Below are 26,776 nucleotides of genomic sequence, written 5' to 3'. Positions count from 1 at the left end.
GCTTCTGAGCAAACTTGTACACATCGGCAGTGGTGTGTTTACTCTGTCCATAGCTGCTTTTGCTGCTGGTGATCCATGGCACCAGATGCAATATCAGGGTCAGTGACCTTGACATTGAAGGCTGCTGACCTTCAAGACCTTCCTGTAACTCTTCATTGTTATAAGTGTACCAATCTAAAACTTCACTTTGACATTTCGTGCTTTGATGACAAATAACATATTATATACCATTCAAACTTTGCTAAGGAAAAAGTCTTTAGTCATATGTATTATCCTTAGCAAACCTTGAGTAGTATGTTGCACAAATTAGCCATTTAGTTTTACTTGACAAAAATCAAAATTCTGATTGTAAAAATGAATTTTGTATATAGCATCACCCTCAACAACAACAAAATGCGTGAAGATATTAGTTTTATGACAAACTAACAGTAGTAACTCGGCAGACAAAGAGGAATATTCAGTTACACCAGCAGGCAGATTTTAATCCCATTAAGCCACTAACCCAGAAGGCCTAGTGAAAGTAGACAACACATGGCTGCAGTGAATATAAGATTATATCACCCACACATACTAACAGTATCTGTGATTGGGGATGCAAGCTGCCACAGTGGTTGTTTTGTCTACCAGCCCAGGTATTCTCATACCGAGCGGGTGACCACCCAGTCGAGCTAAAGGTGCTCATTCAGCTGATTCTGTCTAATTCCCTGCCTCCAGTCATGGTGTGTACACAGTTTTGGGGAGAGAGTCACCTTTATTGTTCTGGAACATTCTTCATTGCCACTTGAACTTTCAGAAGGGGCATCTGCCGCCGATGTGTAATTGCAAGCATGTAGAAATGTGTATGTCTGACAGGTTATATTCCCAGTATGCGAGTTACATATGGGGGATGTTATGTCAAATATTGCCCTTAGCCAAGAATCCTCATCATGTCTCATTTATGATGTTGTTTCTGTTACAGGAGCTTTCAATATGCTTAGAAGATAAAGACAGTGGAGTACCCTTAAGAGGTGAGTACCGTTTATGAAATTATTTTGATGTATTTATTTCACTTGTCTGGCTTATACTACTCAAAAAAAGTCAAGGAATATTTGAATTTTTCATATTACTTTGGTTCATCGGTGCTGGCCTCAAACAAGTTAAGGGCGGTGAGGTAGCCTAGTGGTTAAAGCTTTTACTCGTCACGCCGGAGACCTGGGTTCAATTCCCCACATGGGTACTATGTGTGAAGCCCATTTCTGGTGTTAACCGCCGTTATATTGCGGGAATATTTGTAAAAGTGGCGTAAAACTAAATTCACTCACTCACTAAAACAAGTTCAGTCCCAAATGATTCTTTCATATTAAGGCACTGGATTTAGTAATGTGAATGAATCAGGTAGTTCTTCCCTTCTGTTGAGTAGTATATTTTGATTGGGGAATGAATAGTATGGGAAGCTCTTGATACGGAAATCAAGGAAATACATACAGTTTTCAGCTTGAACAGTAGGGAAATAGATACAGAAATTGTTCAGTCATGCATACTGCATGCAAGTATCCCTCCGTGGAAGTCACAGTTGACCGTTGGTGGTCATTGATGCCCCAAGTGTGGAGTTATAGTTTCAGGTTGAAGGGGTCCATCAGAATACCTATTTGTGCCTCCAAGTTACTGTGAAGAGTTGAATCCCTTAGCTATAGCAGGATCTGCTGATCACGTTTTGATCCCAATTTTGAGCTGATAATGATTAGTGGCTTAATCTCAACTGTGCTCACTGAACAGAGAAACAAGAACAACATCCTTTTGGATTTCTCTGAAATGTGGGGGCGGTGAGATAGCCTAGTGGTTAAAGCGTTTGCTCATCATGCCAAAGACCCGGGTTCGATTCGCCACATATGTACAATGTGTGAAGCCCATTTCTTGTGTCCCCCACCATAGTGTTGTTGGATGGAATATTGCTATAAGTGGCATAAAACCAAACTCACTCACTCTCTGAAATGCTGAAGCCATAATAAAACCCAACTCCCTAACTCCATTGGAAGATGCTTTCTGTTTCAAGAACTAGTCTGGAAAGTGCTAACATCAAACATTTTCTTAGGAGCCAACTGGTATGATGATATATTTTGCATTATCCACCAAAATACCATTAGCCCTAAAAAAAAGAAGCTTGTGGTTCTGATTTCCTGACCGACCCTAAATATTCCCGCTGAGCCTAACAATTTTACTCACCACATAATAAATTAAATTTATTTTCTAACACATGAATGATGAGTAATGTAAAAATATTTCGCAAAAAACCCCTACCTACCTACCCTAGTTCTGAAATGTAGGAAATCGGAACCATAACATTTATTTTTTGGGGCCTTATGAATAAGCTTGGTTATGTCAAATATTTAATGAGCTCTTCCAGCAGTCTTCAGGGAACCTTATATGAAAGTGATAATTTCTTTAGATGAAATATAGAATAACAGAGCCTCTCAGATGACCTTTCAGGGTTTAACGTTATGAGATGTAGTTGGATACAAAGATGTTATGTGTTATTCTCCAATCCAATCCATAGGATAATGATCAGATTATGATATGAGGTTGATATAATGTTTATTCCTAAATTGCAATTACATTCAGCTCATATATACAAATGTCACATCTTGGGGAGGTCTAGCACTAATGCTAGTGTTAAACTGATTAATTTCAATGTGGAATAGCTGTGACATTTATGACAGCCTCATAACAGATAGCCAACAAAGTGTCAAACCTGTCATTGTACCACTTCTCATTGTTAATTGCACAACTGGATAACAAATTAGCAAAAAGGATTAATATCTTATAAGGGTTCCCATAATTGCATGGTCCTACACCCCGTCAATGTCACATGAGTCCTTGTCAAACTTGTCAAAATCACTCCTGCTCGTGTTAACACAAGTTACACAATGAAGTATGCCTGGCTTGGACCTAACAGTAATTGGAAGGAGCTATGTTAGATAAGGTGGTGGTAATCAGACTGAACGTGCTGCAACTGGCAGCTGGCTGTTATGTAACTGTGCATGTTGACGGATGATGTAACTGGGTGAAGCTCCCTACAATCCCCACAGTCACGGAGGAGGACGTACACAGTTGCAGCAGGGTGGGTCAAAAACTGACATTTTGTCCCAGAATAACATTATTTTAATTAAATATATAAATATACAGCAGAAATCCTTTAAGAGGCCTGAACAATGCTTCATTTCTGAGCTGTGGTAATCTAGACTTGCCAAAAGATTCTAGATTTGAGGATTCCTATTTAATTTGTTCTCTAGGGTTTTTCGGAGACGAGCAAGTTGGGAGGAGATGGTTGACAGCAGTGTGTTGGGGAAGATGTTTGGGGTAGTTCTGTGAATGGCGTGTGAGGTGTGAACAGGACTGGTGTGCAAGTGTATGGGGGGTTAGATGGAGATTCTGGGAGTGGCATGAGGTTTGTGTTTTGGGTAGGAGTGAAGGACACAAAGGAGCAAGGTTCTAGGCATGGCATTAGGGGCATGTATGTAAAGGGCATGAATGTGTGTATATGAGTATATTTTGGGGGTAGGTGTGGCGAAAGGATGTTCTTGGATTGGCATGAGAGGTGTATGTGTGTCTTTCTTAAGGACATGTCAGATGTGTATCTGGGGTGAATGTGAAGTACACCGAGGAAGGTTCTGGCAATGACATTAGAGTGAGTGAGTGGGTATGGTTTAAGCCGCTTTTAGCAATATTCCAGCAATATCACAGCAGGGGCCACCAGAAATGGGCTTCACTTATTGTACCCATGTGGGGAATCGAACCCAGGTCATCGGCGAGACGAGGGAAAGCTTTAACTACCACGCTACCCCCCACCCCCACCCTGAATGCTATTAGAAGGGTAAATCAAGGGGTATTCACTGAGTGGTAGGGGGTCCCATAAGGTCTATATTGTCACGTAAGACAATGTTGGTGGCATGTTTTTAGATTGTTCTGAATAGAACTTTTGATAGAATTGATCCTCATTCCTGTTGTAGACTTTACTACCATACTACCAATACAAACTGAATGATGATTGGCTGGTGCAGGTGTAATAGCCTTTACTACCAACACAAGCTGGCTGATGATTGGCTGGTTCAGCTGTAATAGGCTTTACTACCAACACAAGCTGGTTGTTGATTGGCTGGTTCAGCTGTAATACACAAGCTGGCTGATGATTGGCTGGTTCAGCTGTAATAGGCTTTCCTACCAACACAAGCTGGCTGTTGATTGGCTGGTTCAGCTGTAATGGAGTTAACAATACAAACTGCCTGCCAATACAGCTGTGATAGCCTTTATCAACAATAACCACTGCCATCTGATACAGCTGCATGAGCTGATACTGCCAGCACAAGCTGCCTTCTGATTGATGGTTACAGATGCATAAGCATATTTTCTACAAGAGTAGGTCTGTGTTGTTCATGAAGTTTCATTTTGGATGGACTAACTGACAAGTTCAAATATCAATATACTTTCAAATGCTTTCATTTAAAAGATTAGAAATTAAATCATCCCCCAAATGTAGTTCTTTGAACTTTCATTGAATCTGTCGCTTGAAAGCTTTTGATGGACAATACGAAATTTTAACTTGTTCCAATTTAGATTTTTCATTAAGTTGCCATGAAACCACTAAAAAATTGCAAACAATTCAAGTGATCAAAAACACCATCAGTTTATACACCATCCAAAAAGCAATTGGATTCAGTCAATGTATAAAAAGGAAATTGTTTGAATTTATTTTTTGGGCTTCCCCACAAATTTTGCCCCACATCTGTCAACAAAAATTGCTTTTATCATTGCCAGCTTTTTGTCAGTATCCATCAAAAACGACTTTGATGCCATTTTAGTAACTGCAGCTTCAACTGTCAATACTTTCCACTCCATGAAACACAACAGTTAGTTTAACAGGCCCTGTTTGGGTGATAAATAAAGCTGTCATAGTTATTATTGTTTTCCATTTGAAACTGGAGGATAATTTTTCTGTAGCAAAAGCTTTCGTGAGAGTAATGAGCACCCTTGATGGAAGAACGGGGAGCACTTAAGCTCCCCTAGTACGTAAGGGATATCCCTTGTCCACAGGCTGAAATAACGCTTTATGATGTTGCATGCTTTTGATTGATATACTGTAAGTGTCATTTGAAACATCCTGTGTTTTAGCCAGTATGGTGATTTCATCATGCAGAGGAACTGAGCTAATTGTCAGTCAGGAATAGACCTCCTCCACTATTGATGTGTGAATTGATATGTTTTAAGTGGGGCAAGGGTGCTTTATTAGGAGAAGAGTTTACCAGCATCGGCGCTGTTTGGATCTCAAACCTGCCGCATTTTCTTTGATAACACAGGGATTCATTTGGTTGTTTCTTCAAGGTATTGGGTAATAGCACAGTGGTTCATGTGCTGGTTTGTCCCCAAATGTTTCCTGGGTTGATTCCCAACATGATGAAACATCCTGTGTATATTGTAATAACAGGTGTTGGGCAATGGCACAGTGGTCAGTGTGCTTGTTGTCTCAAATGTCTTCTCGGTTGAATCCCAACATGATAAATCCCTCCTGTTCGTTTGTAATAGAAAGGTGTATAATATGGGTTGGCACAATTTTCCATGTGCTTGCCTATCAATGCAAGTCCTGAGTTTGCTTCTATGTGATGAAATGAAAATAAGATTCTTGACTTCTATTTTTAGATATATAGTGATCAGTGTTAGTTCTAAACCTGGTGGGGCGGTGGGGTAGCCTAATGGTTAAAGCATTGGCTCGTCACGCTAAACACCCGGGTTCGAATCCCCACATGTGTACAATGTGTGAAGCCAATTTCTGGTGTCCCCCGCCGTGATGTTGCTGGAATATTGCTAAAAGCGGCGTAAAACCAAAACTCAGTCAGTCAGTCTAAACCTGGTCACTGGGTTGTCTGGTCCAGACTCAATTATTTACAGGCCACCGCCAAATATAAAAGCGGCGAAAACCAAAACTCAGTCAGTCAGTCTAAACCTGGTCACTGGGTTGTCTGGTCCAGACTCAATTATTTACAGGCCACCGCCAAATATCTGGAATATTGCTGAGTGCGGCGTTAAACAACCAACCATCCATCCGACTCATCTAAACACTGACAGATAAATAGGGTGAGAATATATAGATTCCCAGCAACCCATGTTTGTTATAAGAGGTGACAAAAGGGCTCAGGTGGTCAGGATTGGCAGTAGCTGATTGTTGTCATATTCCAATTGTTTGGAGGGGCGGTGGGGTAGCCTAGTGGTTAAAGCGTTGGCTCGTCACGCTGAAGACCCGGGTTCGAATCCCCACATGGGTAAAATGTGTGAAGCCCATTTCTGGTGTCCCCCGCCGTGATGTTGCTGCAATATTGCTAAAAGCAGCGTAAAACCAAAACTCAGTCAGTCAGCCAATTGTTTGGAACAGTGGTAATGATGTAATCACTAGATTGTCTGGTTTGGAATACTTTATTTACAGATCACTATCATACAGCTTGTATATTGCTGAGAGGAGAAGGAAACAACAAACGAGCCAAAACGTTACATATGGGAACAGAATTATGGGCAAAATATTTAAAAATTGCGTTACTTTTGAAAAATAAATATTGAATCTAGTCTTCTAAGCATAGACCATAATTTCAGTTAAATGTGCGAAATTTGAAGGTTCAGTTATGGCCGGTCTATCGTGTACCCATCAATGTACATAGATGAATCTTTGATACACATTACAGCCGTTGTATTAATGGGATTCTGCACACTATTAATTTCTTCAATCAGTCTCTGTTTTCAGTTGTTATCAAAGCATTTTTTAATCTGACTGTATGAAATGTAACTAATATTGTTGAGAAACTCTGTCGTTCAAAGGGAATGCGTGTTGTTATGACATCCTTCTATCTGAAACAAAGCTCACGTTGACTGTGTATTATAAGAGTTGATTGTCACGGTAACACGATGCTCACTGACACTTGTGATAAAAGCCGAGCTCCATTAGACAAATCCACCACCTTTGAAATATGTAACATGATACTTGGTCCGAGATGGTGATTTAGATTGTGTTTGTAATGTTTGGTCCAATCAGTCGCCATTACCGATACCGATTATCACTACCGATGGAACGTGGCTTGATCAAATAAATGCTAAGAGACTTTTGTTGTCAAATTTATAAATGGACAGAATGAAATATGGTTTATCTTCCTTTGACAGTATTGATATTCAGGGGCTTTGTTGGCAACATATTTGAAGGAATTTCTCAGTTTTCTTTATATGTGTTGTAGTGAGGTTTAGCAAAGTTATTGATATCCTTTTGTCATTTGTCCTTGACATTCACAGATAACGTTTGTTTACCTGTATGGAATGGGCTGAGCAGAGTCATCTGGAATAAATAATTATTTGATCGACACTCTAGAAGTTGGTGAGTCAAAAATGAAGCATACAACTTCATGGATGACAAATTCTTGTTTATTGCATATTCGATGTAGATTCTTGACTGTTATCAAGCCAAAAGGCACTTTTAGCTTCTTACACAGGGCTCGAAAATTCCACTCGTCCGCTCGTATTGATGAGTAAAATTTGTTTTGGGCAAGTGGAAAACATAATTTGCTCATCCTAGAGGACGAGTGCGTTTTCTGACCCAAAAGTAAAAATTTTCTTTTTCCTTGATATTCAGCTATCTTAAATGGTGAACGAATTCAATTTTGTCAAAGATGTTGTACAGAAGATAAAGTAAGTAATGTTTATTGTATTTTTTTTCCACGCAAACATTTTGAAATAAAATAATTTCAATCCATATGCATTGTGATGCATGATCTATTGGGCAAGTACAATTTTAGAAGGATGAGTGGAAAATTCATATCACTCGCCTGACAAGACAGATTTTTGAATTTTTCGAGCCCTGCTTACACCATTATCAAGCTAAAAGTCACGTTTAGCTTGATGATGGTGTAAGAATCTACATCGAAACACCACTGTATGCAGTAAACAAGAAGTTGTCATCCATAAAGTTGTAGGCTCTATTTTTGAAATAAACAAATTGTTAATAAATCATTTGATCATTCACAATAATAAAGTTTTCAGATTTTCATCCAAATTTATCAAAAATAAAGTGAGGGTGAGGAAGGAGGTATTAGATGGTCACTGAAAATTTAAATATTTTTAAAAATATTTTCGCCTAATTGGTGATATTCCTCTGAATATTTATGTACAACAAAATTATCAAGGAGGCAGAATTTCCACCCCACTCTTGTCTGCATTAACAAGATTTCACTGTTTATCAGCTTTTCGCAGGAGGATCACTAATACGTTTCGGCTTAGGTCAGTAACATGACATTTCTCGCCCAGACTCTGTCATCATGACTGCCGATCTAGAGGCATCATGGCTGCTACTCATCAGGTTCATGATATTAAGTAAACATTTGAAAACATGGACCATTATTTGCAAGGGTGCATGTGAGTCGTTCAAGGTCTCAAACTACATTCTGAGGTATCAAATCTAGCGTAAATGTGTTTCAATCCAAGTTCCTTCCTTACTGAATAATGTTGAAGATAAGTTACGTGTTGAAAAAAAACACGGAATGATATATCATTAAGCAGATAAGGGTTGCACTTCTGGCCTGTGTGCAATGCCATAAATTAGTCTCGGGATGGGAGCGTCGGTATCGGTTTTCAGCTTCCCTACACAGGATGCTTTCCATGGGTTACAAAGTGATTTGCAAATGTTACCTAACTCATGTATCAGTGCTCCCATACATCACCATGCATTTTGAGACCTCCGTTGCTCAGATAAGCATGGGTTTAATGCATTTATAATCATCACTGAATGTTTGTTTACTTGTAGCTGTCAAAATGTGTATATTTGGAGGAACGGCAGGGGCGATATCAAGTCGGCAGAGCCATCTGCCGCAACACCTCTTTGGAAGTTTTTCATTGTTAGATATACCAATAAATACCTACGTCAGTTATCTGTCACTTGTGTTTACACATCCATGGTTGGGGCTAGTCAGCGGAAGAGTTGAGCCCTGATTGAAGATACAGCATGTACGTGCCAGGGTTAGTTATGGCTTCCACTCCTTTATCGGTTCCTCTTCCAAGCTTCTTGGAGAAAATTCTTGCGCATTAAGTTTTGTTTGGATTCTGTTTTGGGTAGAACCAGTGCATTGCTGATTTAACACAGTGGTGTAGTGATTAAAAAAAGGTGATATTGGCATTATCTTGAATGGTAGTAAAGTGGAGACTTTGATTACAGAGGAAATGTCAAACAATTATGTTTTCAGTATTTACACAAGCTTTTTATTCCATTTTTGTACAGTTTTGTTATTACCAAAGTGTCAAATTAAGGGGAAAAAATGAAATATTTGAAAGAAAGATTACTTACATGTCAGATTTCGTTTGCTTCTTGAAGGTCTAAACATTTTGCATTCTTGTTACATTAAGATTAATTACTTGTGTTGAACCTTCTCATGGCTGCTCAATATGGGGCGCAGATGGAGGTATGTCCGACCACATGTTCCGGCCATGTTGCTACAGCTCCTTACACCCTTGAGGAGGTGCTAACAGAATCATCAGTGTGTGGAGCTGTGCTTCCCACCTGCCACAGATTCAGATGTGTTAAACATAAGTGAAATTACATAGCAGCTCTCTGCTGTATATGTGACTAACTTTGTGAATTTTGATGAATAATCATTGTATATAACAGAATAGGGAACAGATAATCCATTGTTTTAAGACACCACATTTTTTTTCAAAATCACGTCTCTTAGCTGTACCAGGATCTTGTGAGTCCTCAGGATTTGAATAGTTATGACTCTTGATCTGTCAGCATTAAACCCATGCATGTTCAACAGATCTGACAGGTAAAAGAACATGGACCCGGGTACCATACTCTTGTATCAAAGTCTGGGTTGATTACTGAATTTCAGTGGTAACTAGTCATGCAATCAAACTTTGATCTCTTTTGTTTGGGGCATGATTAAATGCATATCATTTCTTTTCAACGTTCGGCTCGTCACGCTGACGACCCGGGTTCGAATCCCCACATGGGCACAATGTGTGAAGCCCATTTATGGTGTCCCCCACCGTGATATTGCTGGAATATTGCTAAAAGCGGCGTAAAACCCAACTCACTCACTCACTCACTCTTTTCAACGTGGGCAACATACGGGTAAGAAACTTGCTATGTTTGGTTATCTCCCCTGGTCAGGTATTCAAGTCCTTGACTTTGGTCTCAAATCCCATGCTTGACTACCCATAAGACCCCTAGCTTGTTCAATGATGATAAAGGTCAAAAGCCTACCTCAGAGAAGGATGACCTCCCATCTGAAAATGACAGTCTATTGTTGAATGAGAAACCTGTTCGAAGCCATGTTCAGTTCAGGATCTTATTTCTTGAGATCATAGATATTTCATGCTCAAGTTGAGCACTAAAACATTCTCAGAATATGAAGACCATAGTTTACTGAATTTAGTTTGAAACCAAAATTGAGTGTGGAATCGTATTCAGGAAACCTTGAGGCAAGATGTCTGTGTCTCTAAGGGTAGTTCAGGAATTGAGTGAGTATTGTTTGTGTGATATTTGTTAGGTAAATAGTACATCCCAAAAAATGATGACATAGGCAAGTGACGTCATCAAGGTGTGTGATGATGTAATGAGATCATGGCGGATTAAACACATATGGCGGACTTATGTTGTCTTGTTGGAATCAAGGACCATCCACCCCTAACATCGAAAATACATGACAGTTTGCAGGATAGTAATAGTCAGTATCCTTTACGTACTGATGGTATAACAGTTGTGAAGGCGCACGGAAAGTGTTATTCCACCCCAGTGCACAGTAGTAGGTAAGCTTCTATTTGAGAGATAATAAAGCTAAACTTAGCCGCTTTATGATGTCGCTTAACGGCTGTAGTTGATGTGTGAAGCCAACAAAGCTGAAAAAAAATCATTGTAGAGGAAATAAATCCCGATAAAAAGTTGATGATGGCAGGGGTTATTTGTATCTGGCACCAGGAGAAAAGAAACAAAGGGAGATAACTCTGATAAGGGTAGACAACTATGACCGTAAGAAACTTGGTAAATGGGAGATCAGTTTAGGAAGACATTCTGGAAACAGCTGCATGATTGTGATAAACTCCAATGTCTGCTACCTCAGCTGGTCTGATGGAGGTGCCTCCAGGCCAAACACATTCCGGAACCACAAAAATAGACTGGTCTTACGTCTGTAGATCGGGAATGTGATATGAATAAGTTATGATATTGAGGCTAATTTGGCAAGATTGGAAATTAGCAGGTTGAATATCTTTTCTGAAGTGGCAGAATCTAGAAAGGGAGTAATGACAGCATTTTGAAGGTTATTTACTTCAAAGTTTATGCCATTTGTGAAACTTTCAACAAATTCACTTTTCATTCACTTTGTTATAGGAGGTATTAGTGTAACATCCAGCCTCTGAAATAGCGAAACATTTCAGGAACATCAGATGTGAAATAATCTGAAGAAGAACTCTTTTTAGGGGTAGACAACTTCTTTATTGCAAAAGATGTGTAGCATGCTGAGGTACAGATAAGCTGCACATCTGTGTAAATTACGCAAATACTTATGTGAAAACTCAATTGTTATTAAGTCTATTGCGTACAAGTACGCTTGAATTTTTGTAAATACGCAATAAATTTGATCTTACCTGCATACACACAAAAATGTCGAATCATAGCTTGCGTACCGGCGCATAGATAAAATAACTGAGGTATATTCAGAGGTTCTATTTCAACACATGAACTTGGCAACTTGCAGTCTTTCTTATCATTTCTCATATTACAGATCCAATGTAAATAACATTTAAACTTTATTATATTTTTACAATTTATGGAAAATGGCAAAATACCCAATTGAGTTTGAGTGAGGTGGGTACAATTTATGTGGTTACTCAAAGGAAAATTAGGATACCCAATTGAGATGAACACAAGCGAATACAGAACTCTATGACCCAAAAAGTTATCTGTAGCTCTGGCAAGTTGTGAATCCCCTTCATCATACCAGCTTCTACATGCCACTTAAGGAAATGAAATAACTTTATTGATTATCATATTGAAATAGGGGCGGCGGGGAGCCTAGTGGTTAAAGTGTCCACTCGTCACACGGAAGACCCGGGTTCGATTCCCCACATGGGTACAATGTGTGAAGCCCAGTTCTGGTGTCCCGCCCCGTGATATTGCTGGAATATTGCTAAAGGGACCTAAAACCAAACTCACTCATATTGAAATATGTTAAAAAGGAGCCAAGAGACTTTCTTTTTTTTTATCCTGCAGTAATGACAATATAAACAAAACGGCAATAATCTCGATTTTCCACTATTATTTACATTCTTGTTATGTATTGGATATGTTTGCTTCAGGGTCCGTAAGACAGATAAAATGTGTAAATACTTGCGAAAATAGTTTTCCTTGCTTGTGTGAGTTAAGTAACTCATTCAATACTTTATGACGCTGTTTTAAAGATAAAAAATGTCTGAATAACAATGGCAACTGCTTTGTGACAATGCCTCACTTTCACACAAGTTTCCAAATTCATGTTTTAATCGGACATAGCTCACCTGTAATAGTTTTTAACTGGTAGGGTTAAATTTTTGAAAATGAAAGAAAAATGTTAATGTTTGCATTAAATCCTAGATGGCATTCATCTCGAATTATTATTCACGTCTAATGCCCATTGTTGAAGTGTTAACCTTTTACAATATATGCTATTCACCTGTGTCATAATATATATTTTTTGCATCTGAGAACCCTTTCATCCTGTCTGGAACATCGTGATTAGACGTGAGTGCTCTTCTTTGAATGTAGACAGTGGTTGGAACAGGATGGACAGGTCCGTACAATGCAGCTATAGGCTGATAATTCATGCTTGAAAGGAAAACAGTTACGAGGAATATTAACAGAGCATTAACTGCAGCATTAAGGTATTCAGTGTCGTGTCTAGCTTGACTTGTGTTTGTGGGCCAACAATCATACCTCCGGGGAAGAAGAGTCATAATTGAGGTGGGAGGATCGTCTCCCCTTGACGAGAGATAATGACAGATAATGGCTAAGATACATATGGTTACAGATAAGTTTCGTCCTCTTTGTGACTGAAGTCGGAACCAGTTACCATCTCGCCTGCTTCTAATTATACTAGAATATGGATATTATGTGGAGCATTCTTTTGTGATTGTAGGCTGAGAATCAATTAGTGAAGTAATAACTGGCGGGGAGAAGCAACACTGGAGGTAGTGCTCAGTGGGTCACAGCTCAACATGGAATATATTGTTGGCAGTTGCACCAGCTGTCACAGGCACCTTGATGTTCACAAGCCACATCACAGCACACACCATGCACACATGCACACCTTGAGGTGCACCAGCCACATCACAGCACACACCATGCACACATGCACACCTTGAGGTGCACCAGACACATCAGACTACACACCATGCACACCTTTAGGTGCACCAGCCACATCAGACTACACATCATGCACACCTTGAGGTGCACCAGACACATCAGACTACACACCATGCACACATGCACACCTTGAGGTGCATCAGCCACATCAGACTACACATCATGCACACCTTGAGGTGCACCAGCCACATCAGACTACACATGCACACCTTGAGGTGCACCAGCCACATCAGACTACATACACACCATGCACACCTTCAGGTGCACCAGCTACATCAGACTACAAACCATGCACACATGGACACCTTCAGGTGTACCAGCTACATCATACTACACATCATGCACACACCAAGGTGCACCAGCCACATCACAGCACACATTCTGGGTTAACTCAAATATTTAACAATCTTTTCTTCAATTTCATGTTATTTTATTTTAAGTGATATTTTCATAGGCTAAGAAAACGGAAGTCTAGTGGTCAAATCACAATCCAGTCGTGATGAAGACTTGGGTTTGATTCCCAATTCATGGAATTCTATGCCATGATATTTCTAAGATACATTTAAAAAAGAGGGATAATGTCTCACTTGTGCTCCCATTCCTGCTTCTCCTGCAGTGAAAGAAAGGTCTCGTTATAGCCAGGTGCTATCTGTATATTGAACTTAAACCCTGCTGGTGTTTGGTCTCGGTCTGTAGAAATATTGTGTGAAAAAAGAAGCCATAGGAAGTAGTTCACTGTTAATATGATATTTGTTCCTTGCTCAGGAACCCTCTATTTTCAAACAATATATTCCTGTGTTTTTTCACCAGCTAATATTTTCTGCGTGGAACATGCGAGTCACATATGGACAACAAATGGATGTACTTGAGTTTGTCCTTTCAGAAAATGCCTTGTTTATGTTTATTTCTGATTTGCTGTAAACCTAATCCCCTGTATAAACAGACAATTGACTTAATATATTTGTTGTTATCACATGAAAAATGTTGCAGTAGTAGAAGGTTTACGTAAACCATGTCGGCTGTACAGTCTCAGATGTATGGCTGGAGGCAGGAGGAATGCAGATGGCATTTCTTGCGCTTATATAGGCTGGGATATGAGACTGTACAAAGAATTCTTCAAAATAAGATGTAAATAATGTCTAGCGCTATTTTTAACAGGCAAACAACTTCTTATATCATTTTAAACATTGTTATGAAAAGTAATAATCATCTGAATTCATTCAGAACATACCATTGATGAAGGAAGAAAAGTCTTGTCTTATAGGGATTTTGTAAAGGTTTTTATACTTCATACTGAAAACATGGACAGCTAATCTAGGTTATGAGACAGAACTGTGGGGTTAAAGCATTTGCTCGTCACCCTGAAATCCTGGTTCAATTCCCTGGACGGATGAAGCCTGTTTCGGCTGTCTCCAGGGGCGTTTGGGTAGCCTAGGGGTTAAAGCATTCGCTCGTCACATAGAAGGCCCTGGTTCAATTCCCTGGACGTATGAAGCCTGTTTCGGGTGTCTCCAGGGGCGTTGGGGTAGCCTAGGGGTTAAAGCATTCGCTCGTCACATAGAAGGCCCGGGTTCGATTCCCCACATGGGTACAGTGTGTGAAGTCCATTTGTGGTGTCCCCTGCCATGGTGTTGTTGGAATATTACTAAAAGCAGGGTAAAACCATACTTACTCACTCACTCTGGTGTCTCCAGAACACTGGAGTATTGCTGAAAGTGGTGTAAAACTATACTCACTCACTTCCTTATAGGAATAGGGTGGTATGGTAGCCTTGTGGTTAAAGCGTTCGCTTGTCACGCTGAAGACCCGGGATCGATTCCCCACATGGGTACGATGTGTGAAGCCCCATTTCTGGTGAACCCCACCATGATATTGCTGGAATATTGCTAAAAGCGGCATAAAACTAAACTCACTCACTTCCTTGAAGGACTGTTCTCTGTGAACTAGTTTTGTGGATACCAGATCCCAGGTTTTAGTCATGCCTGACATTTGCATCAATTGAAATTTTGTTAATTCATTTGAAGCTCAGAATTCATAACAGATTGTTTTGGAGGGTTACAGGAAAAAATAGCCAGTTATTACTGTTTCCAAGGGAACTATTGTTGTTGTTGTTTACAGGCAAGATTAATTGCCACCTACAATATGTATTCCTCACAAACTAGTCTATGACCTCTGGTTGGTGTCATCGGTAGTGTTTTGCCTCAGGCGATGAGGGCATTGAACATATCAGCTCCCGATAAGATAGATGCATTTATTCACTATAATTAGAGAAAAGTGTACGTCTGCTCCTGAGGATCACATTACAAGCAATAAAGGTACTAATGTTCATAGAAACACGTTTACATCCAACTGGCTTTGAAGTCTCTAACTTTGACGGCCTGCACACACAGTGCTTTCATTCAAGATCTGCAAAGGGACTGCTCCAAGCTTTATCCTTTGAACTAAGAGTCGACAGTGCCACCCGAAGAATGAGAGTTTCCATCCTCCTAATGAAAAGAGTGTAATGAGGGCAGCGACTCTGTCTCGAGTTAGAACAAATATACACAGGAGAGGTGAGCCATGGCCAATGTATAGATAATGACCCAGGACCAGACAGGCAGCTAACTGCATTGTAACCAGTTGTGCCCAAGCAGTATTTAGTCTAATGGGACTAAGTGGCAGCCATTTTGATATACTAGATTCTTGAAAAGAAACTTGAGAAGTTTATCAGTTAAATCAGTTATGATAAGTGTTCTGAAGAGGACTATGTTTGTAGTTTGAATTTTCTTGTTGCATTTGTTTATTTTGCTGCAATTAGTTAAGGGATGTAGATATCAGGTTGAAAAGAGAGAGTGTTTGTATGTAAATCCCAATTATGTGAGCATTTGATACATGGCCGTCTGAAACTTAAAAACAACTCAAGGATAAGAATTTTCAGTTTTTGTACGGAGGATTGTAGTATAGTCTCAAAGCTGGGAACTGAGAGGTGTCACGCCATTGTTGCTTGGGCATCATGTGAGTGTTGACACCGTTCTAGACTATAATTATCCCCTCGTTTATTGAAGTAGTCCTCGTGTTCTGGGGTTCTGGGACAGAAAGAACTTGTGCAGCGTTCAGTGCAGCTGGACACCAGTCACTGTAATTTAGTTTGTGTGGTCATATTGTCAGCCACCATCTAAATTGCCATAATTTGGTGTCGTTGGAGCAGTAATTACGGGTCTCCAGCAGGATTGCTGCTATTTCTAGTGACGGTATTCACCTCATGGTAGACTCATCTTGGTTCATGACAGGACTTTAGTTATAGACACTTGCAAAATATTTGGCCAGGTTTTCTTTTTATAATACTAGGCTGTTTAATGTGCACATTCTTTAACTTTGTGCGGGCTTTGAATGTGAAGTGAATTCTGCCTCTGTGTATGTCCTGATGTGTGATATACTGGAAGCAGTTAGTTCTTGGTCTCTGTGTGGTCTCTTGGTGACGTGATTTATGTCCACATGTTTAATCTATGATCATGCTGGTTTACGTGCAATGCATGCTCTTTGTCAGGACAGACTCTGCATTATCAGTCCTTCTTTCTGAGGTTGCAGTGTTTATAATTAAGCATGAAAGTCAAGGTGTTCTTCGCAAGTGCACAAAGTTAATAGCCGAGATTCAGAAGATTGAAGATTAAAATGCTGTACAGCAGTCTATAATGACTCCCTTATTTTGAGGGGCTATGGGGTAGCCTAGCGGTTAAAGCGTTCACTCATCATGCCAAAGACCCGTGTTCGATTCCCGACAAAGAATCAAACAGCCTTTCAATAAGGGGCCTAATTGTTAAAGCGTTCACTTGGCACAAGACTCAACGTGGGGACAAAGTGTCAAGACCATTTCTGGTATCCCCCGCCTTGATATTGCTGGAAAGTTGCTAAAAATGACAAAACTAAAACTCACTCACTCACTTTTAGTAATAGTGCTGGCCTTGCTCCAAGTCTGTACTGAATAACAAGTCCATGGGTGTATGGTAATTCTATCATTAGAATAGGCAAGTCTAGATATCTGACAATGCAGGATGCCAGTCTTTTGTGAAGACAACTTTCAGGTTATGCTATCACAGGGTATACACCATATATCTTGCTGTGTAAACTCGCTCTCAGTGCAAGGTTGTGGTATTTTGGTAGCAGCTCCAAGATGACAAAATGGTATCACTCTGAAATTTTTATATACTGAATCACTTTAAAAATAACATGCTCAGTTTGACTTAAACTATAACACATTTACTTAGAGACATGTGGAAGTTTTAACACGTTTTAATTTTGATGTTTGACATAAAATACACTGTGGTGACCCCTGATATACTGCCCTAAGACATGCTGGCCCCTTCCAGGCTGTAAGACTTATGTCCAACCAGACTCCCCCAACTTGCAGCTCCCCCTCCTGTACCCTAAAGCTGGCCTCAACGTTGCTCCAATAACCACTTCCTGATCAACTCCTTAAGGTCCCTATTGAAGGAGAACACAAAAAACAAACCCAATTAGAATCTTTCTGCCAGTTGTGACCATGTTAAGATGCCTTCTGTTCTTGAAGGCCTAGAGGGCAATGGAGACCAAAGTCGGAATCTCTTTGACACCTTCGGGGACAGGACTTGTTCTTTGTTTGTTCTTCTTTGATACATTATGAAGGTCAAGTCGAAGGTAAATGGTCATCTGTGGGGGTATAAGTGCACACGATACTGTCGTGCCATCAACCAGCTTCTAAGGTATGTAACCCTCATGAGATGAGCTCTCGTTGCACTTCCAATTTGAAGTTTCTTTTTGTTCCAACGTTGAGTGAATAAGGAGCACGGGTTTCTTTCAAAACCAAGAGGACTTGTGCTCCCCCAGATAGGAGTACTCGCTGTCAAGTTGCCATTGTGTTGGCATTGATGAAAATGGTTCGGTATTTCGTTTTGAGGAAAAAGAAAAGAGCCCTTTATGTGACAAATTCCAAATGTCTGCAGGGTGAAAGGTTTCATATTGCATCACTGACCTCATGAACACACATTTGAATCATGAATATAAAAAATCATGTTGCAGAGTAAATATACAGCCGAGCACCGTTGTCTCGATATTCATGGGTCTAAGAAAAAATATCGAGTTATCCGAACTTCGAGACATCCGACCAGGGCATATCATCACATATCACTATGAAAGAAAACAAAATGATTATCAGTATGTTTTGATTCAAAATATCGAGACATCCGTATCGAGTTAAAAGCTTGAATAATGATAATTTATGAAGGATTTTGCCGGGAACGAGATGTTATATCGAGACAACCGAGATATCGAGTTATCAGAGTTCGACACAACGATGCTCAACTGTATGTGAATGTGTTTAAGTGGTCTTGGTATCGACTTTCAAACTTGAATAAACAAGGGTTGAGTATCAAGTGAGTGAGTATCATTTTACGTCTCTTGTAGCACTATCCCAGCCACATTATTGCAGAGGGACAATAGATATGGACTTCACATATAGTACACAAGTAGGGAATCAAACCCAGGTCTTAGGCATGAAGAACTAATGCTTTAACTACTTGGCTACCCAACTGCCCCTTTTTTAGATGTCAGTTGTACTATTGACCATAAGAAACACTCAGTGAGTGATACAGAAAGTACCTGGGGGTACATACAATTTTAAACTTCCTTTAGGCCAGACCAATTATATTTCTTGTTTTAAGGATCCACCTCTCATATTTTTGTCAAGAATAAGGAAAAAAAATCAATTTTCCACACTCAAAAAATAAAATCCTCATGTTTTTATTGGCCAAAAATGTAAACTTACAAGAAAAATAATTTTTAGATTGTTTTTTGCCCCATATACACTTCATAAATTGCCCAAAGTAAAATGCTTTGAGTATTTAGAAGGAATATTACTTTGACTGGTGATTTTATTTTTATTTTTTTCCCCTTCTGCTGTTAGGTTTCTGAGGACATAAATCCGTAAAAAAAGAAATAAAATTGTTCTGGCCTTATTTTTAGTTGTACTTCTAATGTATCATCAATTTTACTGGACAATCAAGTGATTGTTGAAATGATGGCTTTTCAGACTTTCAGATCTGGAGTATATGATACCATATCATTTCAAATGTTTGTACTAAACCTTGAGGTCAAAAGGTTGAAAAATAATATGAAATTCCGAAATCTGATTTGTCATATTTGCATGTTTTAATTGCTTAAGACAAATTTTCAACAGGTTTAATTATAGTGTTTTAACTAATTTATTTATTATTAATATTTTGGAAGGAAAAAACCCACGCTTTTTTGTGTATTGGTCTCATTTCAATTTTGGGTCATTGGATTCATAAACCAAGTTTAGAAAAAATCCTGGGCCCTTATGCCTACAGTTGGTGACAAGCAAGACTCTTGAGTGTGAAACACTCAGGACACAGGTGTAAAACCACCTGAATTATTAAGCCATCTTGTCAGTTGTTATGTAACTATGTCTATCATGGGCTTCAAGAAATGATTCAGTAACTTCATGGGGGGATGGGTGAAATGACGAGGAAACATTTACCCCCTTCCCTCACCACCTGCATATCTATATCAAAAATGCATATTTATATAAAATATGTATCTTTTTCAATCTATTTCCGGCTTTATTTCCTTAACGCATAATTATGACAAGGCATCGCGGCATTGTCAAGATGGTTTGTAAATAGCAGGAATAAGCCTAAGGAAGTTACATTGTAAGGTTTGTACTGTAACACACTGTATTGATCAGTATGTGTAGTGTGGCTGGAGTGACGGCAACATCAGCGACGACGTCGATACCTACAACAGTCGCGCAAGGAGAGACTGAGGAGGCTGAAGTGGTTTCTAGGCTTCATTGACAAGTATTGAACGTCATAATTGTCAGCACTGAGACCATGTTATTTCAGATAACACGACAACTAGGTGTACATAAAATCTATACTGAATCATTACATGGAACAAATTTTGTCTCCGATGGCTAATGACTCAAGGTCAGCATGACCTCTGATGGAATTTATGCAAATCTAATAATCTGTTCTCACTAATCGGCAACAGTGTGTTGCGTGTTATTGCAAATTAGAAGTATCAAGTGTGAAAAAAATTCTTTAAATACAAATTTTTATTGATATGTGTAGTGTTATTTGAAGCTTTGTGTTTATGGAAAGACTCATTCAATGCAATTCCTTTCTTGGAACTAATTTATTAACTACATTGACTGACATGGACAAGCAGAGAGAACAGACAGAATGAATGTGTTTTCTTGAGATATGGATTTTAGAGTGTCTTCTGAAGCAGAGATTTATTATTGATGTCAAACGTCAGAGACTTGGCTAATGACACATCTTCATTTTTCACTTCGGACTAAAACTTATTCAAGTTAGAATTCCCACGGTAATCAGCCATTGAACTTGTGTAAATTCCCTTTTAAGTGATGTCTCACAGAGTGAGGAAGAACACAATGAAAAGATTAAGTGAATGCATTTGAATTATTGATAAACCTGTGTATAAAATTATGAAAGGCAGTTAGGAGAGTGGTGGAAAGCACTGGAGTGTAGCTGTCTGGGCAGACAAGAGAGATGCAGAAACGGTGTTGAGTCTTTGGTTGGCGCTGGCATGACATTACTCAAAGACTTGAGGGGGATACCATGCTAGGCGGAACCAGGCTGATGAACCCAAACACGTTGACATTGATTGAATTTTAAATTTTGACAGCTCCATTAAATGTTATTGCCATGGAGGGGGTGAGCCAATATGGCTATATCGCCTGGAACACTCAGTGGAATACAGCTATTTTGCCGTCAACACTGGCCAAGGATGTGTGCATGCCCGTCTTTACGATAATCGTTCATGTGACCATTCATCTGATACAATCTATGTCCTAATGGAACTTCCATTCACTTCTAAATGGTTCAGCTGTCAGCCATGTTGAACTACAGTCGCGCAAGGATGGGAAGGAGGGATATTGTGATTGAACAGTTGTGAAGTAAGCAGTGTGGGTTGGTAGGGCTGTACATGGTGGCTGGTTGATACGGCGGAGAGACTGAGGGTTACTCTGAGAGGAAGATAGACCTGATCCGGCTGTACCGATTCTGTACTGGTTCCACTACGAGTATGGCAGAATGTCTGGCTCTACTGTACCGCTGTAACAGTAAGGAAGGAATTATATAATCATTTAGTGATATTACTTCATGCTTGTGGTGTTACATCTGAACGGTTCTCGGGGGTCCGTGAGCGTGGCTGAGGACCAGCTGTGGGAAGGATAGTGTTGATATCACTTCCTGATAGCTCTTGTGTATCATGTGTTCAATATTGCCCACAAATGATTGACAAGGGTTTGTATGGCATTCCTAAATATTCACTGCTTTCATGTCCAGTATTACAACCTGCCCTTAATACGTTATCTGCAGGTGAATAAAATATGTAGAAGATTGTACAAGTTTACTGTGCGGTCATAGAGGCGTTTTTACTAGAAATACTGGCATGTTTGTATTCTTTGTTTATGGAAAGGATGTGAGTATTTATTATGTAATTTGAATTGCAGATCGGCATTTCAATGCTTTCATTGATATGGAAATTCCTCTTAACACAACATTTCCAGTGTAAGTCAGTCCGATCTGTTTCTCTTCTATATCAAAGCAAAGTCAGATAAACGGGTATTATGTTCATCGAGGAAAGCAGCAAAAATACATTTATCAGTTCTGTAGCTGTGCGTCGGGCGTGTTATCTTTGTACGTATTTGCAATGTAAATATATTATGTTGTTTGTGTACAGGGGATCTTGGTGAACAAAATCAATCAAGCTGTCATGTAAAGGAGGGTCAGATTTTCTGAGTTCGTTTTAAATTCAGCTAATTGCTCATTCCATTTAATCATTTTGACAATCTCCAATATATTAAAAGAAGATAATTCTTTCGGAAGAGGAATGTCATGAGAACATTTTTCAAGTGGTCTGGAAAATAGTTGTATCAACTGGGGCATTACGAGGTATTATCAATATCCAGTGATGTAGATGCGTAATGTGGCATCTGTTGCTGCAGCCAGTATTGTTCTACTACTGGGCGAGCGACAGATGCTACTATATGATGGTCGATGAGTTCGACATCAGCTCTCACACACCGACTCACTCCCAGACCAACATGTTGATATAGTTCTGGTTGTATTGTCCTTTTGAAGTTTTTGTATGAAATGTTTGTTAGAACTTTCCAATCAAACTGTTAATGAAATCACAATCTGTAGATTCAATTGATCATTCGTTTGTTATTTTATTTTGTTATTTTTTATTCAATAACACACAGATGATGATATGTGCATGATATTTTATTGTTATGATGCTGATGATCTATGAGAAATTGAATATTATCATAACATTATTTGTTATTTTAATTTAGAAATTCTATCTGCAGTATCAATAGTTGTTTTGTTAGAACTGTTTCATTATTTCAGTAATGAATTTCTGTAAAGTTCGACTGATCATAACAGTATTTTTATGATAACATAGGAAGTATTTTTTCCTAGTGACCACATGCACAGGGATGAGAATTTTCCGCGGATCCGCATAATTCGGGAATTTCATAAGGCCAAGGGTCAGTTTTGTGAATCGTCTAAATCCGTTGACAATTGTATAAATGTGCTTCAGCAGATTTAAAGTTTTTTAATGGTTGCTCTGTTCATGATATTGTCATTTCTGAGCCAGTTTTAAAGGTCTAAAATGCCTAAATATCAGGAGCTTCGGCTAGTTTTCAGAGTTTTTCTCAAAACTGCATTCTCATTCCTGCATGTAACTTATGACAAAGGATTTAGATTACCATTTTGATACTGATTTTAAGGGTCAAGTTAGGACTTCGGCTTATGTACGAGATCGCTTATCTACGGTCATATACGGTACCTCACACTTTGAAAGATGAGGAATAGTTGGACACCAAGTAGGACCTGACGGATTTGCTTGTTTCTCATAATCCCAACCACTGATTGGTCAGCCTAACTCTGTCATTACCATGACTGTATGTGCAAGTAATCATAGCACTACAATGATCGTAGACTAACGCTTGGTCTCTGAATATATATAATTTTGATTGTAACAAATAAACCTATTCAAATTGAAAAGGAGACCCAGTGAGATGGGAGATTCAGAAAATCTAGACTTGCTTCATTCAGAGTTTTAGCATTGCAGAAAGGAACAGGTGGAAGGGAAAATAATGTGGTTCAGGGACTGCGAGACAGACTACAATGATCGTAACTCCTGCACTTTAACACAGAGGATTGTTGTAGTGGTTAGATCGCTCAGTGCAACTGAACCCAGTTTGTCTGTCACTGAACCATCTAGTGGTTTCACAATCTGAAATAGTTCTTCCTGTATGACTCGTTGGTCGGAGTGAAGTGCTCCAGTGTTCTGTTTTTGGATATTCAGCCTTGGTGTAACAATGAAGCTATGAATCATATCCTTTGTGTAGTTGTGTAAGAGTGGGTTGTTTCAACAGTACTGGGAATGTCCTGGTACAGCGGGTGAGTAGAGATGTAACTGTCTTTGACGCCGCTAATAGCGCCATTGGGGTGTGTTATTGTACGAGAGTTATTGCTGTTGTAGGTCTATGATGGTACAGGCATTACGACTATCGTAAGTCTGTGTTATGGTACAAGAGTTATTGCTGTTGTAGGTCTATGATGGTACAGGCATTACGACTATCGTAAGTCTGTGTTATGGTACAAGAGTGATTGCTGTTGTAGGTCTATGATGGTACAGGAGTTACGACTATCGTAAGTCTGTGTTATGGTACAAGAGTGATTGCAGTTGTAGGTCTATGATGGTACAGGAGTTATGACTATCGTAAGTCTGTGTTATGGTACGAGAGTTATTGCAGTTGTAGGTCTATGATGGTACAGGAGTTACGACTATCGTAAGTCTGTGTTATTGTACGAGAGTTATTGCAGTTGTAGGTCTATGATGGTACAAGAGTTACGACTATCGTAAGTCTGTGTTATGGTACGAGAGTTATTGCTGTTGTAGGTCTATGATGGTACAGGCATTACGACTATCGTAAGTCTGTGTTATTGTACGAGAGTTATTGCAGTTGTAGGTCTATGATGGTACAGGCATTACAACTATCATAAGGAAGTGTGTTATGGTAATGAGAGTGATTGCTGTTGTAGGTCTATGATGGTACAAGAGTTACGACTATCGTAAGTCTGTGTTATTGTACGAGAGTTATTGCAGTTGTAGGTCTATGATGGTACAAGAGTTACGACTATCGTAAGTCTGTGTTATGGTACGAGAGTGATTGCTGTTGTAGGTCTATGATGGTACAGGAGTTACGACTATCGTAAGTCTGTGTTATGGTACAAGACTGTCGTGTCTGTTGATTAGACATGGATGTTTACTCTGTTGCTAGCAACATGAGACAGGGCTGTGTACAATGTTGCTGATCAACATGATACAGGGCTGTTTTCTATGTTGCTATCAACATATGACTGTTTACTGTGTTGCTATTAACATAAGACTGTTTACTATGTTATGATCAACATGATACAGGGCTGTTTACTATGTTGCTATTAATATGAGACTCTTTACTAGGTTGCTGTCAACATAATACATCTGTTAACTATGTTGCTATGAATATGATACATCTGTTTACTATGTTGCTATTAATATAATACATCTGTTAACTATGTTGCTATCAATATGAGACATGTCTCTTTACCTTGTTGCTATTAACATGAAACTGTCTACTAAGTTGCTGTCAACATAATACATCTGTTTACTATGTTGCTGTCAACATAATACATCTGTTGACTGTTGCTGTCAAGATAATACATCTGTTTACTATGTTGCTGTCAACATAATACATCTGTTTACTATGTTGCTGTCAACATGATACATCTGTTTACTATGTTGCTGTCAACATGATACATCTGTTTACTATGTTGCTGTCAACATGATACATCTGTTTACTATGTTGCTGTCAACATTATACATATGTTTACTATGTTGCCATCAACATTATACATATGTTTACTATGTTGCTATTAACATGAGACTGTTTACTATGTTGCTGTCAACATAATACATATGTTTATTATGTTGCTATTCACATGAAACTGTTTACTATGTGTCTGTCAGCATAATACGTATGTTTACTATGTTGCTGTCAACATGATACATCTGTTTACTATGTTGCTGTCAACATGAGATATGGGTATTGTCATCACCACCTGCACTGCCTCCCCACTAAACACACTGTAAGTGTACGACCTCCTAAACCTGCATCTGTTGAACTGTGTTTTGTATTGGCCATGACTTAAGGAGGTTTAAACATCACCTCCCTACAAGAGTGCTTTTATCAGGGCTAGTTTATGACGGCTCTGGTCTCTTATCATAGGCTGCTATGAAGACGATGATGTGGTTTTGTCCAAGGATGTTTACAATGTGATTTATTATGTTGTAATAACTGTCAGAAGAGGCAATATTAATCTGCATATCTCAAGCCGAGCATCTCAAGTTGCACATGTTGTCTATATCCTTGTAAGTTAATACTGATGTTGGTTGTCAGGAGATGGGTGGTCGGCAAATAATGAAAACTCATCTTCAAAGCTATGTGTAGTTTCATAATCGTTTGATGGGGTGTACTTGTGAAGTACTGTTTTGTTTATTTCAAAGTTAATGGTTAGAAACACCTAATACTAGTCTGTCTATAATGAGTGAAAATGGTCTTGGCATTTCATGATTATTTCCTTGGTATTTGCTCGATCAGTGTGCCCTCAAATTTCATTCTGTACTCTGGAATGTGTATGGGCACATGACTATTTCTGGGTATTCGCTGCTAGGGTAATAAAGGCATATTTCACATATAGTCCTATAGTGAAAGGGCTCAGGAACCTGTGTTTCAGTGTCAAACATGAATCGAGCAGTGGAACATTTTCACCATCCACCTACATCTGCTGATGAAACATATACTACCCACCTGAGGTTTAGCACATATCAGTGTAGAGTTTAGCCATGCTTGGAGCTGCTTTCTTAGAATCCCATATTTGTCCTGATTAGGATCCTTGGTATGTCAGCACCATGTCTGGGTCTCACTCACTCACTCACTCAGGCACTTGGGGGGCATTGGGGTAGCCTAGTGGTTAAAGCGTTCACTCGTCAGGCTGAAGACTCAGGTTCGATTCCCCACATGGGCACAGTGTGTGAAGCCCATTTCTGGTGTCCCCCGCCATGATATTGCTGGAATATTGCTGAAAAGCGTAAAACTGAACTCACTCACTCACTCATGCACTCATTCACCCACCCACTCACTCACTCTATCAACCACCAACCCACTCACTGACTCACACCCTCCCAAACCCACTCACCCACCATCCCTCCATTCCACCCACCCATTGGATCATGGTAGACAGCTCTAATGACTTCACTCAGGATGGA

At 39.3% G+C, this 26,776-nt stretch overlaps 1 protein-coding gene across 3 annotated transcripts in view; it reads left to right on the top strand.

The window, feature by feature from the left end:
* The window catches only part of LOC124283477 (protein naked cuticle homolog 2-like), a 123,505-nt gene that overhangs the window by 61,132 nt on the left and 35,597 nt on the right, over nt 1-26,776 (top strand). For 2 of the 3 annotated variants that reach the window (XM_046719540.1, XM_046719539.1), the window contains one exon: nt 959-1,007. In XM_046719540.1, coding sequence (XP_046575496.1) covers nt 959-1,007 — 49 coding nt within the window. Of the gene's footprint in view, nt 1-958; nt 1,008-21,132; nt 21,513-26,776 lie in introns of those variants that run through there. The other variant, XM_046719541.1, reaches the window with a different exon arrangement.

Source organism: Haliotis rubra, unplaced genomic scaffold (assembly GCF_003918875.1).
Source record: "Haliotis rubra isolate DU_JTF1 unplaced genomic scaffold, ASM391887v1 Scf317, whole genome shotgun sequence".
NCBI lineage: Eukaryota > Metazoa > Mollusca > Gastropoda > Lepetellida > Haliotidae > Haliotis > Haliotis rubra.
Note: the sequence above shows the minus strand (reverse complement) of the source record. Positions and strands in the feature narration are given on the sequence as shown.